Genomic DNA, 18,885 nt, shown 5'->3' on the forward strand with positions numbered 1-18,885 from the left:
ACCGGAATAGTAACAACGAAGACAGAAGTCTGAACGAAGCCGAATGCGCAAGGGACAGCACTCTTCCATCACATGCAATGACGAGCAGACGGCTGTTTCGAGATGCAACAAAAGGTACTTAAAACGCAGTGTTTGTTACGCTTCTATTGTTTTAAGCAATATCATTTATATTATATGCAAATTAATTGTAAAGAACATATAACAATAGTGTTGTTGACGAAGGAGCGTCAAAGGATAAATTGAAGTTTATTTGATTATATACCGTCTTTGTCTTTTCAACAACTATTGTCTTCTCTCAGTCTTATCATCAGGTTATGTAGCAAATAGGTCCACTTTTATTGTCTTCTCTCAGTCTTAGCATCAGGTTATGTAACATATAGGTCCACTTTTTAGCTTTTCGTTTTTTTTTTTAAAAAAATTATAGTTTTGTTTTGGTAAGATAATTTGCTGCATATTAGTCATAGAATTCCTTATAATATTAAATGCACAATTTATAAAATCCTTTTGCTTTATCCAAATTGTTCAGCGAAAATATCTTTTTAACTTCGTAGTGAAGATTTCCAAATTAATTTCACTGCTTAGCGAAAGTTAATTTTCTTGTCTTTTCACGTTTCAAACTTTGATGTACACTTTATTATGATTTATGCTCAGCATGTATAATATTAACAGTTTTATTGTTATAAATTCTTGTAGTAGTACTCTGTTACACAACAGTTAATAGTGCTTAAATATGAAAGATAATATATGCATAGTGAATGATTTTGATCAGAGTTTTATGTTAATTATTTCAAATCATTTATGGTGATGCTTTAATTGTTTAAGTTGGCTGTGGCACGCAGACAAAGTCTGGAATGGGTTAAGAATGAAGACACTTCAGGAAACAGTTTTGGAGCAAATAAAGCACACTCCAGATGCCCTTGCTGTGATATTTGATGATGGTAGCAAGAGATGCTATGTTTCTCTCACATATAAGGGAAATGTGGGAGAGAGGACACATTGTATGTAATCAACATGACATTAATTTTTAAAGAAAGATACAAAATATAACAGTGTTTCCCAGGTATAACAGGTGTTAGTCTCAAACTGAGAAATCCAAACCAAAAGAAAATTGCCAAGGGTAGGGGTGGGTGTCTGAAAAATGTAATGATTTGGCATAGGGTGTCAGAAAATATAAGAAATTAGATAAGAGGTCTCATCATGAAAAATCTTTTGCAATAATCAAGACCTATGAAAACTACGATTTCATAATTTTTTGTCATCTTATATCAATGACATGGTCTCACAAACATAAAATAAGTAAAAGCAGCTTCTTGATATCAGGGATCAGGATCCCAATAATATTGTGACATTCACAATTTTCCTTCCTGACAACTAAGAAATAAAACCTCCAGCTACTGGGGGTCTTGAAATACCTTACATTTTATGGATGGGAAACGCTGAGATTAAATAAGTTGTGCATTCTAAAACTGTTGAAGAGAAAGCTTTAATGGTTAAAACCATTTCTACATAAAATTATCTTTGTACTCTTCTCGTGCATGGGTAGACAAAAACAAAATTTAAAAAAATACAAATTAAAACAAAAAACACAAGTAATGCAGAAAATGTGTATATGATTATTTAAATTCTTACTTTTTAAAATATTTTACATAAAGATAAGTGATGTACCTCTGTGCCAGAAATCTAAAATTATTTATATATTTTTTTTAATATTCATTGCAGATAAGTGAGTGTCTTAGAGATAATGCTGTCAGTAATGAAGTGGTTGGCGTATGCATCCAACCAGCCCTTAATTTGCCTTCTGTTCTACTTGGGTAATCAAAATTTTCTGCTAATAGCTTCTTTTTCACTGTTTGAAAACTAGTTAAATCATGATAATCTTTGCTGTGAAGAGATAGTGCTAAAACATGTGGCTTATTCAAATATTTAGAAATATACTGATTTTTTTTTTTTTTGGTAGAATTTTGCAAACGTCATCTGCTTTCTATCCCTTTGGAACTGATGGCCAAGGATTTGTGGAGCATTCACTTCATCATCTCTCTGTACACCACATCATTGTTGATTTCACTACATTTGAAGTAAGAGTCTTCAAATTTATTTCTTAGTTATTGATCATAAATTTTAATTAGTTTTAAATGATTTTTCTTTCTTGCAAAAAAGAATTTTAAATCATATTCTTGATACTTCTTATTTCTTTTCACCCCCCAGTGGAGCATAGGGCCGATTCCTGATACTAGTAAGTTAAATTTTCTATTACTACAAAACCTCAGTACAAATTTTTTTTGAATGGTCAGAGGACTCTAGGCCCTGACAAAATCTGCTGTGTGCTGAAGACACTGCATGGATCTGAAGATCTTTTCTTTCATCGATGTGTCAGCAGGCCTTGTCTCTTCTCCTTGTTTCTGGTGGGTTGGACAGTCTTGCAGGAAGTAGCCTACGGATATTGGGGTCATGTTGTAGGGGCACTCTGGGGACTCTGCAATGCAGAACTTTGTAAACAAGACATGATGTCTGTGTCTGAAGTGACTTATTGTCAGTCTTATGGTAGTCACTTTTCTTTTTATTCTAGCCTGTAAAGGGAGTCTTGACTGCTGTGGTTGGGATACCTTTGGAGTCATCTTTCCTTCTGGTTGACTTTGATTATTGTCTTAGCCTCAGTAAAGCTAACCTGTGGGGTCTCTTGGACTAGCCTCCCTTCCTCCTTTGTCAGTCTGTCAGCTGCCTTATTTCCAGGGATATTGTTTTGTGAGAGAATCCACTGTAAAACTGTTTGTTCAGTGGATTATTGCAAGGCTGCTGAGGGCTGATGTAAGGGCAGTGAGTGTGATTGTGACTTCTTCTCCATTTCTGGTGGCCATTTCCACTGATCCATCTGTGTATGTAGGTGCCCATAACTCATGTGGGTAAGCTTGTTGGATGTACTCCAGGGTGATTTCATTTCTTTCTAGATCTGATTGATTACCTTTTTTTGAAAATGTCAGGAATGTAATTTCTGCTCCAAGGAAAGCAATCTCGTTTCCATGAAAGTAGGATGCTGCTCAACAAATGAAGTCTTATGATAAATGCTTAGTCTCTTTATTATATAAATATTCTGAATATAACTTTTTCATTTCTCCTGTTATGGATTTTTTCTTTTTTATTCTTTCATGTTTTTTTTAAAAAACAAACTTTTATAAAAGTGTGCACATTGAAAGGCATTAAACTAGGAGACAAATTTGAAATTATTAATCAAACGGCAATAGGCAAGACCCAAAACCAAGGTACAGATGCAAATCAATGTACAGTAATCAGATTTTTTAATACAAGTGGGACATTGAACGACTTTTTAGATGAAAGCGCAACATGGTCAAAGGTGGGACTGTCCCTCCTAAATTGGGTCTGGTCACCTTATATCCTCTAGAAATCTGCCCATTTCTTAACCATTCATTTTCTCTTGCTCTTGCATTATTTTGTTTCAGACATTGCAGCCATTACTGTTCCACCTGAATGCCAGACTTTTGCATAGTTCTAGTCTTTTGTCTTTTGGGTTGCATCTTGTGCATTTGAAATGGGAATCCCTGCACAGGACTCACTTGCAATATTTCCCAAGTTTGGCATACTGCATCACTACCTCAGGGACAACAGGGAGTCCTAAGATTGTCAGGGTACCACACTCATGTATAGTTCCAAATATACATGATTTAAGGTATGCTTGATCTCTTGTGGTTTTAGAAAGCATGCGCACTGATTTTTATACAAATTTGTTGCTCAATCATTAACTATGGAAATAGCGCATTAGACATAAATTTATTCTACTTCTGTTTAATATTCAGACATTCTTTAACATATCAGTTATAAATGTTTTGATGCTAGCTGATTTTTATTTCAGAAAAGAATTCATGCCATCTGTTGGAGACATTACCTTTCTTGCTTCACCTTTGACTTTTGATCCAAGCCTGGTTGACATTTTTGTCACCCTTTCTTCTGGTGCTGCTTTGCTGATAGTTCCTAATGAGGTGAAAATGTCACCTGACCACCTCCTTATAATGTTGCATATGCGACATAGAGTTACAATTTTACAGGTCAGCATAAACTAAACTTTTTTAAAACTGTTTAAAAAGAAATGATGCATATAAACACATTGCATTCATGCAGAGAAAAGAGAGAGAGAGAGAATGAATATATAACCCTTTCCCTTAACACAAAAAAAAGTCATATTTTTGTATTTTCCTTTTTCCTTTTTATATTAAAAATATTTTCAACAAGATTTATTTTTTTTTGATACAGACCACACCTACTGTTTTAAAGAGGTTTGATGCTGAAACTTTAAAGAAAACTCTACTTGGCACTGATACCTCACTTCGAATTCTTGTTCTTGGAGGAGAGAAATTTCCAAGTAGCACAGTTTTTGATAGATGGTGTGCCCCAACAAATGCAACAACAGTGTACAACATTTATGGTATCACAGAAGTTTCCTGCTGGGCATCTTTGTACTGTGTCAGAGGTCCCACAGGGTAAGACAAAACAGTAGCTTATCTTTGCGTAGAAGATAATGCATAAAAACAATATGTGTTTATTTGCGTGCTCATGTGTGTGTGTGTGAGCAGCAGCTGGTACCAATACAATATATTCGAGCTTCTGAAATTGGTACAGATTTATTTGGATCTTGTAGACTGGTTAACAAACATCAAAGATAGACAGGCCAGCTGAGATGCTCAGAACTGGGCCCATTGGCATGCCTTTTATTCTGTTGTATCCCCCAGATGATTGGTACTCATGGGCTTGCTTCATTCAGAATGCCAGTCAAGGGGATGATGATGCTGGTTATGGTAGAGTGTTGACAAATCATTGCTTAATCTTCAGCCATTATTTTACCTGTTGTGCAGTAATTATTGTTTTAGTGAATGACTTCTGCTTTTCAAGTCATCCTCTTCTCAAAATGCCATCTATTTTTTATACTGTATCATCATTATCTGGGCTGTTTGTGGCACATTCCTTTAGTAAACATCATTCATATGCACTTTCACCCTTTGAGACATATCCCTAGGGTGGAATTTTTTTAAAGCTTAGGATATGTATGGACACCATTGAAGCATTGTGGATTTATGACCTGACAGACTGAAGCAGCATAAAATCTTTTCTTCATTAATTTTTAAAGGCTACATTTCTTAATGTGTTTTGGTGTTGTTGCAGGCCATTCAAAGAGTCTGTTCCTATTGGCAGCCCATTAACAGGAACAAGTGTCAAGGTCACAGATGAAATGGGTGGTGATATTTCGAGTGGAAAGGGACTTATTTTAATTGGTATTATATTTTTGAATATACTCTGTCTTTAGAACTTCCTATGTTACTTGATTCTCATTTATTAGAGTTTAATCCCATCTGCTTTTTCATTTTTGTTTTTCATTACTGGATCCCATTCTTAATAATCCTTTGCACATACTTTGCCATAGTCTCTTCTGACACATCTCTTTGATGTATTTCATTCTACACTCTAGGAAGCTCTGAAAGAGTGTGCCTACTAAACAATGAGCTAGGAGAACTACTGACCAGTGGAATGGTATGGAGGTCAACAGGAGATATCGGACGAGTCGATAATAGTGGACAGATTTTCTGTCTTGGTCCGAACTGACCGGCAGATCAAGCGACATGGGAAGCGCTTAAACCTTGACACCCTGGAACAGGTTTGTTTCTCTCTTCTTGAAAGCTGTCAGTATAGTAATATAGAAGAAAAAATATATTGTTTTAAAGAAAATTATTTATTTGCTCAATAACTAGCTTCATATGGGATATATGTATTTTTTTTTTTAACACAAAGGCTTAAATCATTTTGACCTTGTACTCTGAAATATGTACATCTATCCCTGAAAGTTACTTGAAATTTTATTGTAATGTAATAGCTTTTTCCAGTATCTCAGGATTAAAGAAATGTTAATTTTTGTAAAAGACTGTTTTCATATTTGAATCTTTTCGTCTAGGTTATGAACTTTTTCCTTCTATATCTTTCTAATTTCTAGGTTTCAAGAAAGGTGAAGGAAGTAGAGCACAGTTGTGCTGTGTTTTCAGAAAACCAGCTGCATCTCTTTGTTGTAAATAGTAACAAAGAGGCTGAAATTGATGAACAAATGTGCAGGGAAGTAAGAAGTTATTTAAAACTAACTCTGCCTTCTCATTACCATCCTGACACAGTGACAGTGGTTTGCAATTTGCCTGTCAATGCTCATGGTAACCTTTTTATTTATTTATTTATTTATTTTTTTTGTAGTAAAACTTCTGTTCAATCCCAGTCCTTTCTTTTCTTTTAACACTCGTATGAGATATTTGTCTACATACACTTGAGTAAGCAATAAAAATATTGAATTGAATATGATGAATTGAATTCAGTTCAAGAAAGCATGTGTAGACTGCCTGCTTTCTCACATTTTATGATTTTTTTTTTAGCTTTTATGTTTTATGTGATATCCTTGCCTTTGCATAAAATTACCATTCCCTTTGCCATTATGTGACTTTCAGGTAAGTTGGATGTGGCTGCTCTCATTGCCAAACAAAAGCTGGGTGGTCATCAGGACATTGCTGGATGCTCCAATGTGGAGAGTTTGCTACAGTATTTGTGGAAGGTGTGATGGGTTTTTGTTTTTTAATGCAGGTCATGTTTGATGGTTAACTTGTTAACTTCGAGGAGCAGTAGCTTCGTAGTTAGGTCAACAGTGTCTAAACCTGAAGGTCCACACAATAGCCTTTTGATACCCATGTAACACTTTCCAGTGTGACCAGCTGTGAAATGGGTACCTGTCTCTTTAGAGGAGTGGGGAAAGTAGAACAGAAAGGGAGAGGATATGGGCACTGCCTCCACAAATGCTGGCCCTAAGATAATTGATGGCTTTAACACCTCATTCTCCTAGGACTATAATGATGACAGACTATCTTTATCATTTTTTATGTCTGAAACGGTGTTTGTTGACTGTCGACTATCTGAAACAATGTTTGCTGACAGTCAACTATCAGCTTCCAAAAAGATCAGAATAAATTTTATCTCCCAACATCGATGGGCAGAACAAGTACTTGTCACAGATACAGAGAAAATTGGGATATTAGACTTTATCCTCAGTACATTGTGGCTTCATCGTGAGACACAGCACGAGCTTTCTGGCTTAGTGTCAAATTTCAGTTCCACCCTACCCACTTCCAACATCAGTGTCTGTTGGAAAACATGTTTCTGAAATATGTAAATTATTACATAATCTGTTTTCATAAGTGCTGATTCATGATACATAGCTGTTTTCATTGAACAGGAAAGCTTGATAAAACCAGACGATGTGGTTACTTCAGAAGAAAATTTCCTACAAAGTGGTGGTGATTCTTTAAAGGCTGTGCAGCTGGCAAACAATGTTGAAAACAAACTTGGATGTCAGATTCCTCAGTTACTTGATATCATTCTGAGGGGCACATATATGAACTTTGTTTCTTGTGTCAAAAATCATATGTCCACTTTGACCAGCACACCACCAGAAAAGCGGAGACTAAAGAGACTAAAGAGGAGGCATAAATCAGGCAGCAATGGTGAAAAAATATTGCAATGCTTTCCGGAAAGCTCATTAACAGCAGCTGACAGACACGATGAAAAAAAGATAAATCACTCCAGTGTATCAGAGTTTGATGCTGCTAAGAAGTTAAAGCAAGAAGGAAGTAAGATTGAGAGTTCCTTAAGTTTATATGAGAGACCCTGCAAGTGCTGTCACAGACAAAAGTGTGCAGAGCCAGATATGGGTAACTTTTCAGCTTCAGTGAAACCTTCAAGTCTGTACAAAAAGTGTTGTGCTGAAAGCAAAAGCACCATTTCTCACAAAGTTGCTAGCAGATATTCCAAAGAGACAGTAGAACCCTATTTAGAAAACTTACATGATGTTAATCCTGACGGGTTTGCTGCGGCTGTGAGTAGAGGTAGTCAACTGCAGTTGATTAACACAGGGTCTTGTGTAATAAGTTATCAGAAATGCAGAGACTGTTGTTTACCAGAGAAAGGTGGCCAGGATGTTAGTGCAAGCATAATCATCCATGTACCAGCTGGAAGGGAAGTGCATTTCACAAAAGACAGAGATTTATGTCACCCTGACACAAAAATGGTTTATTGATACAGGAAAGTGTGTGGATGCTTCACCTGTGGTAGGTGTCAAAAGGTGAGACATGGAGATCTTAGAGAACCTACTCAAGTGCATATGAGTGACTAGTTGATTGTAAGTTTTTTTTAAAGATGCAAACTAAAACTATTTTTTAGTGATCAAAACTTCAGTTCCTGTGAAATACTAGAGTAGGCTTTTAGAGCAATGTCATATTCACATGTGCTTTACAGATTTTGCATTGGCTGTAGCCCTACATAATGTAAAAAGACTGGATTGATATGGAAGGTGTCATTCACTTCACATCTTTGGTTGAATCTTGTTGGGTCTATGCATGTTTCTATACATGCATGCATGTTTATGTATGCATATGTTTCTGTGTACATAGAAATGGCCAGCAAACTGTCTTCATTGGGTCTCACTCTCATAAACTGTTTGCCATTGATATGGCAACGGGCCTTGAAAAATGGTGCTCAGAGACTGGAGACCGCATTGAGGGTACAGCTTGTTTATCAGCCTGTGGACAGTGGGTGATTGTTGGTAAGACAAAACTGTAGGACTTTTTCAGTGCTTCTTGTTGAGTAAAGTATATACCTGCACTGAGAACCAATTTGTATAATATCTTTCCCTCTCTAAGGTAGTTTTACCCATTAATTTTAAAAATATGTTAACTTCTTCAGTATTAACCCAAGCATTACTTGGGCTCAGAATGTTATGAAAAAACAGTTAATCACAAGCATTACTTGAAGGTAACATGATTTATACTCCAGATGTAGTTTAAGCTGAAAATAGTGCTCAGAGTTAATCCTTTTTTAATATAAGATTTAAAGTAATATTTGGGGTTAACCAAGGCTACTATAGAAGAACTACACTATGATTGAGTACCGTTCCTATTGTTGGATATTTGTTGCCTTTAAAAGTGCACATAAGCATAACGGGTCTGATTTTTCTCTCCTGTACAGGTTCTTATGACCACAATATTTATGTCTTCGATGTACTTACGGGAAAGGAATGGTGGAAAGTGCAGACAAAAGATGTGGTGAAGTGTATGCCAGCCACTGATCCTGCATCTGGTGTTATAGTCTGTGGGTCTCATGATGGTTGTATCTATGCTCTTAACATTAAGGTATGCAATAAGCATCTTTGATCAATAACAAGTTGTATTCACCTGAACCTTATTGACAACTCCTTTAGAGCACATTAATACTGAGAAGTGTACACGTCTGGACATGTGAATGGGTGCATGGGATGGAGACAGCAACTATGTGCATCTGTCCAAGTACTCCATATTTGAATGTGATATTAATATTTTTGGGACTGCCTCTATAAACTTGTATTTTAGAAAGAAAATTTGGTCAAATTTACTGTCTGATTAATAAAACTCAAAACCTATTTGTGTTAATGGCTTGTACAGTCCAAGTATTATATAGTGAAAGTGTTATAGTTTCATCTTGTGATCTTATTCCACAAGATCACTGTTCTTTAACCATGGATGGGAAGGTTCAGAACCTTTTGCAGAGGATTAGCTCAAAGATCTGTACAGTGCAAAATTTCTAAAGACTGTGCAGAGGATAGATTACTCTTTCCCCAAATTTCTATCATTCCTTAGATACAGGTCTATAAATGTCAAAATGCACTGGAGGTCAAAAACACAATCACGATGATACATGGAGATGTTCATGTTGTCAACTCTTGATCATGTTGGAGAGCTGGGACTATTTTTAATTAGGATTATTTATGTATATTTTGTCTGTTCTTGGTACCTTGTTTTGAGCGCTGTTGGTGATTTTAAAGACTTTATGCAATGTGCTAGATCTTTTAAAATGCAAAATGATAAAATGAGTTAGCAAAAAAGTTTGTGATGCAAGTTGTCTACATTCTTTTCTGTTGACTTTTCCCAGGATAGAAATGTTTTGTGGCAAAAGGATGCTGGAGGAGGAGGAGTGTTTGCATCACCAACCATAACCTTGAACCCGAGAACTGTGTATGCAGCTACTTTGTCTGGCCAAGTTACTGCAATGGCACTGGTAAACAATTAGCCCAACTACAGTAATTTTTGCATGAATGTATTTGCGACAGCTACCTTTGGCAAAATTGTAATTTTAAGTTTGGAGCAGGAGGAACGAAGATTAGTCGTTTCAGCAGTGACACATTGCAGATGTGAATCACACACACCCCCACCCACTTGCCTCCCTTGACATCCATTCTAAACTGGTGCCCAGGTCAGCTGTTGTAAATTGTACGTGACAAGAAACTGTACCTGCCATTTAATCTTAACCCCAGAAATGAATTTTGCATATTTTGTCCTTGGTAGTCAATGTTAATGCAACCATGGTATTTGTGAATAATGCAGGGTTCAGTTTGTTGTGTGCCATTTCTGCAAGTCATCTTTATTTTCAGCTAGGAGGATAAGCAAATCAGCTGACAGCATAGGACTTCACCCCCACTATATCAGTTGTTTGATGAACAGCATTGCAGGGGAGTAACGGGGGAGATGAAAACATGTCTGCTTTATTTTGCAGGTGGATGGTGAGCAGATTTGGAAGATTGATTTGAAGAAACCATTATTCAGCTCTCCCACAGTATATAAGAATTATATCTATATAGGATGTGTGGATGGTGCCATGAATTGTTTGGACGCCTTGTCTGGGAAAATGGTAGGTGGCAGCTAGGACATATAGCACCAGAACTACAATCTTAAGACCTGATGTATAGAACTATAGATACAATCTTATTATTTTCAAAACTGTTTTAACACTCACTTAGCATTGTTACAACTTCAGAGGTCCAGGAAAGTTAACATGAAAGCAAGCAAATGGCAGAGGAGAAAGAAATTAGCAAACACATGAAATGCTTAGACTGTCTTTATCTTTATCTTACACTATTTTCACATCATCATCCAAGAAATTGCTATAAAGTGATTCAGTTTTTCTGTTCATGGATTTTTTAAATATTGCATAATTGTATATTTCATGCACTAAGCTGTGGCTGAATATGTTATAAATGCATTTGCAGATGTGGACTTTCCTTGCCAAAGCACCAATCTTTTCATCCCCTACAGTGTATAGCCAGCCAGGAGAACAAACTAAACTACTATTTGGGTCACATGACAGAAATCTTTACTGCATTACTGACGATGGTCAGTTCCTGTGGCAACACATTTGTGAAGCTACAGTGTATGCTACACCCTTTGTCTTTCAGCTATGTGCAGCATGCATTGGTAATGGTCAGAAAGCATCTGAAGCATTCTCTCAAGACATTCCTTCGAGCAAACAACTTGAAAGAGACTGCAAGATTAATGTTAGGAGGAGAAAAAGTACACTGAAAAATGATGTGGAGAAAACTGACTTGTCACAGCATGAGGGAACCCAGGGTGGAGGGCATGGCCAATCTATACTTAGTGAAAGATCATCTGAAGATCAGAGGTGCACCTGTAAAAATATTTGCAGTGAGACTGCAATTACAGATGCGGGATTCTATGAGAATGTAGGGGATTCAAACTCAGCATTTTTATCCTGTGAATGTAACTGTACATTGCATAGTTCAGCAGGACAATTACACAGTGAATGCAAATTGGCTGAGCTGAAAAGTTGTATTTCTCTGACAGCCTGTGTAGCTACAAATGGTGTTGTGTTCATTGTTAACACCAGAACTGGTGCAAAGCTTGGCCATGTCAAGTTGCCTGGGGAAGTGTTTTCTTCACCTGTTGTTGTGGGTAACCATTTAGTCGTAGGTTGTAGGGACAATTGTGTGTACTGCTACACACTGACCTTTGAAACAAGCAAACAAGATCTAACAGAGTAGAGTTTGGATGTCAGTTTGTTTATTTAAAGAGAACTATCATGTACACATTTAATATGAATACTCTGATTTATTACAGTCAATAAAATAGTTCACTGTACATGTCTAGAAGACAAAAACAAGCTTTTTTTGAGTGTGTAGTACGAGGATGAACTTTGGGAGTGTAACCTAGTTCAGATCAAATCATATGTAAGATTTTACGTTCTAAAAAAAAGACTTGTTTAAGTGCTGAGATGTTATTTTGGGAGCGGGAGGGGAGGAACTTATACTATCAAGCCATTTGCACTCTTTCTGTCAGATGCTGTCCTCATGATAGATTGTGACAGGTAATTAGAAACATTATTTTAGAGGGTATCATTGTTTTTAACCAGTTTTTGTTAAAGTGGCAAAGTGCCTTAATGCCCTTCTCTAAATGCAAGCTGCGACTAAACTGTTATGCAAAATCAAAAACTATATGGTCTCAGCTATGCTGCATACGTTCACTTGAATGTTGTTTAATTAATAGCAATCAAAACACTTTAGATCCATGCAAAATATATCCCACATGAATAAATAATAACTCACGATGCCCCAAACAGTGCTGTTGCCAGCAAATAAAACTAAAATGAAAAGAAATCCTGAAAGAGAAATACAGATTCTCTTTTGTGGACTAGTAATCATATAAAATGGAAGACAAAATATTCTGTCAAATTTACAAAGTGTGCTTGTGAAAAAACTTGTGTGCAAGAGGATGGAGTAAAATGGTGAGAATGTTATGTTCTGAAACAAGTTGTCATGTAACATGATCTAAATCCCTCTGATCATTTATAGATCTTTTACCCTCTAACCTAATGACCATGAGACTTTTACCAGACCTGCTCACCCCAATAATTTCTTGTCTGTAGCATTTCTAAATGCCAATTTTCCATAGGGTCTGGCCTTTCAAGCAATACGAATTGCAATTTTTTTTATCAAGCACTGTCACTGTAGTTTTCAATGCACTGACACAAATGACATGATATACATATGTAAATAAAATAACTCTTTCGATTAGAAACTGCATTATTCATATTAATAAAAAAATTCCACAACATTCATCTGCTTCAATTGACTAAACAACTTGATTCATTTGTTTTACCAACTTGCTTTTCACTATAACGCAGCAGATACTTCCACCTTCTCATGTGCCTTGGCCCATTTGAACAAGAAGTGGAGAAAAATCTCATCAGAAGGAAAGTGTGAAATGCTTATGAATGCAAGTGTGTAGCAATCTACCATGTTCTTAAGCATAATTGAAACTTTAAACAAACAAAACCCAAGGTAAAAAAGCATTCCTCAAATATTAATTTGGAAAACCGATAACCTGTAGATTTTTACACCACCAAAGTTCATTAATCAGGGGTCTAAATCCGTAGCTGCTATGAAAAATCCTTTGCAGTACACAGGTCTGCTTTAACTTTCTTAAACCCCATTTAAGTGTTAACAAGTGTTACAAAGTGATACATTGAGAAACACAGATGCTAACATGAAAAGAATAATTTGGTGTATAATGACTACAGGTTACTTACAGCATTCCAAATTGGCTGGAGAGGACTAGTTCTCTGTATTTGTTGTCTCAGATGACTTGTTGTGAGTTTTTTCCCTATGATTTAACGCGTGCTCCTTTGTCTTTCTGTTCAGTGATCTGCTAGTCTGCAGCCTTCTGTTGTCCCATCAATAGCTAGCCTCTTCATAACTGTTTCTTCACGCCATGGATCAGCAGCATGGACTAAAACTTTCTGATGTCTTGTGAATTGTTGTACATGGCCTTGGTGTTGAGGCGACGTCTGCCAGCAATCTGTGTGCACACAGGACATGGGTTCATATGTCTGCTTGTCTTCGTCGCCGTGTGGACACGCATTTTGTGCATGCTCTGGGCGTCTTGAGTTGTGTGCACTGTGACTAAGTCCACTCACATTCATCCAATGGTCCAGCTTACAGCTGTAGATCCACCTCACCACAACTCTTTTTTGTTTGTTGCGATCTCTCTGTATGATTGTTAATAAGTTTGGTCTTTGTTTGAACACCATTTTTACATCGATCAGTTTTGAAGTATTTTTGGTTTTGGAAAACACATTGAGTCAATTCTGCAGTTGAAAATAGCTCTACTATAAATCTGCTTTAATAATAATAATTATTATTTCTCTGTGTACAAAGGTATCCATGCATGCAAAATATTTTCTAAATACTCAAGTACCTTGTTAGAACTCTAAGGGTAAAAAGGTTCTAGTATTTCTCTAATGGTGCTTTTGAAAGGTGTTCTTTGACCAATTCCAAGACTCTGTGCTCTTGAACAATCTAGATGAGCATCATAAGGACGGGTTGCACCACCAGATGGGTTTCTGTCAGCTTGTATGTGATTTGTTGGCAGACTGAAGGCCTCTGCCATTGCCATTGCCATGCTGTACTTTGTCATCTTTTCATCTCCACTCCAGTGAAAAATCCCAGCAGTATCTTGTCCCTGAAAGAACATAGCCTCTGTTCTGCACACTTGTACAAACTGCTCTGATGATTATTTTCTGGTTTCCAATGATTTTTGTCACAGAAAATTAATACTTAAGTAACCATAAAAGTTAAATGATTTTTAGGAATGCAATTATGTGTAGGGTCACAACTATATAAATGTGTGGGGGTGGGTGAGAGGCTAAAACAATTTACGATGAGAATACTGCCATAGCATAAGGATAACCTAAGATGCTGATATAACCCATGGTATTTACAGAATCTGTCCTGATCTATTTAAGATATTTCTCACCTGAATCTTCTTCTCAGCCAGCTGTTTAAGTACAACAGCAATGTCACTTGCAATGTGTTGGATATCGCTGCTCATAGTCAGACATGATGCAAGTGTTTGTGGTGTCCTTCACTTTAGAAAACAAAACTGTGACAGCACTTTCATCAAGGCGCTCGATGTTGCCATAAAGAATCGGCACTCGTAAAATGCTATTATCTGGTAGAAATGAAAGCAAAGAAGTCTTAGTCTTTGTAGCTGAAATAAACTGAAATAAATGGAATAAAAATTTACATAATGATTTCAGAAATACTATCAATATCTACATACATGAACTACCTTAGGGGTGCTTGCTTATATGTTGGTTTCGAGACTCTCTTTGAAATAGGTATTCCTGAAAGATATTACAAACATGAAGAAAAGATATTAGACTGTATTCGTTAATATAAGGTGACCAGACGTCCCGCTTTAGGCGGGACAGTCCCGCTTTTGACCTCGTGTCCCGCCTGCTCATCGGGCTGGATGCCCAATGTCCCACTTTCTGGCAAGTACATCAAATGTCCCGGTTGTCTTTAAAAATCACTTTTTTCAGCATTCTTTGACGGTGATGACATCATCATCGGCACGTGTCCCGCTTTCGCCCCCGAAACTTCTGGTCACCTTAGTTAATATCAATTTAGAAAATAAAAATCAACTGATGCTTATGCTTGCCAATATGAAGGGACATGTAACTTTTGAAGGTTTTAACATATAAACATATGTATTCTCACCTTTGCTCTCTGCTAGCGTCACCTTTTCTCCTTCAAGCTTGCTCACTCCATACCTGTTGAGAGGATTTGGAGCATCTGTTTCCCTATATGGGGGATTTTTGCCATCAAATACATAGTCTGTACTGATATAGAAAATGGTGGCTCCAATAGATTCTGCATAAAACAAAACAAAACCAAAAAAATGTCGAATAAACAGTCTTACAAGTTTTCAATCTGTTTTCGTGTTTTTCTCAGGGCATTTATTTATATAAAGAACAAAGTTCAATCAATAATATATTTCCCATTCTGTTCAACAACTTTTTGTCATCTTCAGTGACTTTCATAATTCCTTGTTCATAAAGGACCTGTCTTTATCAGCAAAAAACTGAACAAAGGGTTGATATACAGCCTCATTTGAATTCAATATTATACCATACAAGGAGTTTTGAAGAGGGTGAAACAAGTCGAAGTCTGACAGTGCAAGGCCAGGTGTGGCAACACATCCAAGCTTCAATAACTTTTGACAGGTGATAAAACTTGTGTGTGGTCTCACATCGTGATGGAACTGGATCTCTTTACTATTAACAAATGCTGGACATTTCTGGATGATGGATTCGTTCAAACTGTCCAATTGTCGACAGTACACATTAAAATTCCTTGGTTCCCTGGTAGGAGCTTGGAAAAAACATGGCAACTTTAAAAGTCCACCACACTGAGAGCATAACCATTGTCTGAGGAATGTCTGCTTTTGATATCATTTGAGGTGAATCATCACATTGCGACCAAGACTGTTTGTGCCACGCATTGCTGTAAACAATCCACTCCTCACCACAAGTTATCAGTCACTTAAAAAAAAAAAAGTTTTCCTTGTGTTTAATGAGCATATTGCAGATGTTTATAAGCCCTTTCAAATGTCTTTCAGTTCACGAGAAACCCAAATAGGCTTACATATCCCACTTGGTCATAAACACTTGAATGATGAATGTTCAATGTGTCTGCAATCTCTCGTGTCGTCTAACAACGGTTTGACTTGACCAATGCCTTTATTATACGTCCTCAAACTCAATGAGTCTCTAAGACTGAGGAATGTTCTTGAGATCAAAATCACCAGCATGGAATTTCATGATATGTTGATAGTAGATATATGTTGATATGTTGTAGTAGAGCATCATGACAGTTAACTTCATGCAAGTTTTCACAAGTTTGATGTGTGTTCTTCCCTTTACGGAAGTAAAACAGTAAAATATGGTCTCGCATCTTCAACTTGCTGTAAAATCTCCAAAACTTAACCAAAGTGCTCAGTTTTTGTTTTAGAATGAAGCTAGAACTGCAAACTGTCAAACAGCATGCAATATCAAGATGTGAATGGCTCTAGCACTTCCAAAAAGGAATTAGCGCCATCTCCTGCAAAAATGCATCATGACTTTTCCAATAACTCAATAGAAAGAACTCAACATGAATACGAGATGCCATATTATGTGTATGGGAAACAGCTGTAGACCAAACAGAATATTTATCAAATAAACAGTTGCTTGTGGAGAATGGCTGACGTTAAGTCTAACATTGTAAAGATGTGAAAAAAAGGTAAATGTTTGGTAGTTAGCAAAGCACTCTATACTGACTTGCAACTTGACAAATGGACCGTGTAGATTCCACATTTAGCCGATAAGTTGCTTCTTCTTGTTTGTCAACCACATCTGGACGCCTCTCAGCTGCACTGTGTATGACAATATCAGGCTGTCAAACATATGAACAAGAAAAAAAAATTCTTACATGTGTGGCTGTAAAGACATATACTTTGAAATGAAAGTGTTATCTCTCTTATGATCACAATAGCTGGCTGTGCAAGAAAAAAATAAATGCATGCATGGACACAATAATCCATGTGTGACTACAAACACAGTTTTAAAGTGTCATCTTTCTTACAATTGTATGATACTGGGGTGTGAAACCTTTTTTCCTCCAAGGGTCATTTTGATATTTATAACATCATTCATGGGCCATACAAAATTATCTACCTAAAAAATTAGCCTGCTATATCTGGTCAAGCTGTAGTTTTGCTACAGTGTGTGTTAACACTTTTGCAATGTGTACGATCCCAGCCTGATTGGTACTGCAGTCCTCTGAGTCATCACAATACGCCTTTTGGTAATTAGGTGCATGAAAAATATGCTATACTCCTATGAAGAGCATTGCAAAACAACGGTCTGGAGTTTGTAAAATATATGTTTATAATGCAGTGCTAACATTCAATAGACTACCATTTGTTTTACATACTTTGAATTCTTGCATGATATCCTTCACTGCCTGCTGGTCTGTGATATCAACTTTTCTGAGGTTTCCTGAAGCACGGCTAAATGCAAGGCCCAAAGTGCTCCATTTTCTGTCACTTTCAAATTCATGTAGGACAGCACGTCCCAAAAGACCCGAGGCTCCAGTAATCAAAACTTTTGTAGACATGTTTGCCCAGCATGTAGGATTACTGCACAGTCAACAAAGCAATACCATTTAGCTTTAAAACTCAGCCACACATAAAAATTTGAATGAACATCCTCATTCATACAATATATTAGGTGTTGATTGGTGATAGCCTTTGATAAGTGTCTGGTACCAGCTTTTCTTTTTAAGTTCACAACATTAATGATAAATATGTACCATGAAAATGTGTCTTACAACTTCAATAAGTTTTCAACAGAGCCTCCTCAACTACATTAACTATTTCCAAGTGAAACATTGCAAAGTACTAACTATGGCCCTATATAAGCATATGTAGTAGTCGTAGGAACTGGCTAGATTGCCTAGGCCTCCTGACCTTTTGATGTCCTCTCATTTAAAACTCTCCATGTATTTGGGGTATTTTCGATCTGAGCCTTTATTTTTTGTCAAAGCTGTAGAAAAGACATAATTTTTTTAGTGTCTCCAAGACAGTTCTTAAATCTATATAAGTAAACTGTTACAGAAGGAGCGCTAAAGTCTCAAGTCCTGGCTCCGTCCCTTCAATGCCTGCCGAGAGGTGAGGGGACGGGGGGAATGCTATGCCCGGGTCCACGGCTGTAAAGGGGGCCCAGCCTTGGTCAATCAAATTGTAAGCATATTGTTATATACTTGGAAAATAACTTACGATTACAATTACAATGACCCCGAAGAAATCGTCTGCTCCGGGGCCCGCGCTGGCTTTAGTGTCTTTGCCTGGACAGTCAACAAACATGAATTTGAAAGTCCACGTCCACGTCTACTAGTACGTACAGTCCGACAACTCTGATATTATTGACTCCAAGTAAACTGCTTCAGAATCGCAAAAAGCAGTAGTCCTGGGACTCATTTACAATAGTAACGCCACAGCATTCTGCTCATGGTCGTATTAAAGCACAGGAGAAAAAAAACGCTGTTAATGAGTTCAGTCGACTTCGCACTTACCGGAGGTTTTACCGTCTGCTCGCGTCCCAGAAACAAAAAATGTCCAGTTGCTTCCCTTTAAGAGGGGAGAGCAATCC

General features: G+C 37.0%; 2 protein-coding genes across 2 annotated transcripts; one reads left to right on the plus strand and one right to left on the minus strand.

Annotated features, from left to right (window-relative positions):
* The first annotated feature begins 28 nt into the window (after window positions 1-28).
* LOC112559641 (beta-alanine-activating enzyme-like) lies at window positions 29-12,012 on the plus strand. Its single transcript, XM_025230977.1, is given in 20 exon segments — window positions 29-114; window positions 823-950; window positions 952-998; window positions 1,720-1,811; window positions 1,958-2,075; window positions 3,456-3,682; window positions 3,866-4,058; window positions 4,264-4,490; window positions 5,170-5,279; window positions 5,474-5,598; window positions 5,600-5,659; window positions 5,993-6,200; window positions 6,489-6,592; window positions 7,268-8,104; window positions 8,344-8,354; window positions 8,481-8,632; window positions 9,055-9,218; window positions 9,994-10,119; window positions 10,615-10,749; window positions 11,108-12,012. Coding segments are annotated over 20 exon segments (3,924 nt in total). The 5' UTR covers window positions 29-43; the 3' UTR covers window positions 11,897-12,012.
* On the minus strand, window positions 11,899-18,860 carry LOC112559260 (methionine adenosyltransferase 2 subunit beta-like). The gene is given in 8 exon segments (XM_025230361.1): window positions 11,899-14,372; window positions 14,667-14,711; window positions 14,713-14,861; window positions 15,413-15,565; window positions 17,014-17,128; window positions 17,669-17,873; window positions 18,513-18,580; window positions 18,809-18,860. Coding segments are annotated over 6 exon segments (897 nt in total). The 5' UTR covers window positions 17,852-17,873; window positions 18,513-18,580; window positions 18,809-18,860; the 3' UTR covers window positions 11,899-14,120.
* Between the last annotated feature and the right edge of the window lie 25 nt (window positions 18,861-18,885).

The sequence above is a fragment of the Pomacea canaliculata genome, linkage group LG3 (assembly GCF_003073045.1).
Source record: "Pomacea canaliculata isolate SZHN2017 linkage group LG3, ASM307304v1, whole genome shotgun sequence".
NCBI classification, from domain to species: domain Eukaryota; kingdom Metazoa; phylum Mollusca; class Gastropoda; order Architaenioglossa; family Ampullariidae; genus Pomacea; species Pomacea canaliculata.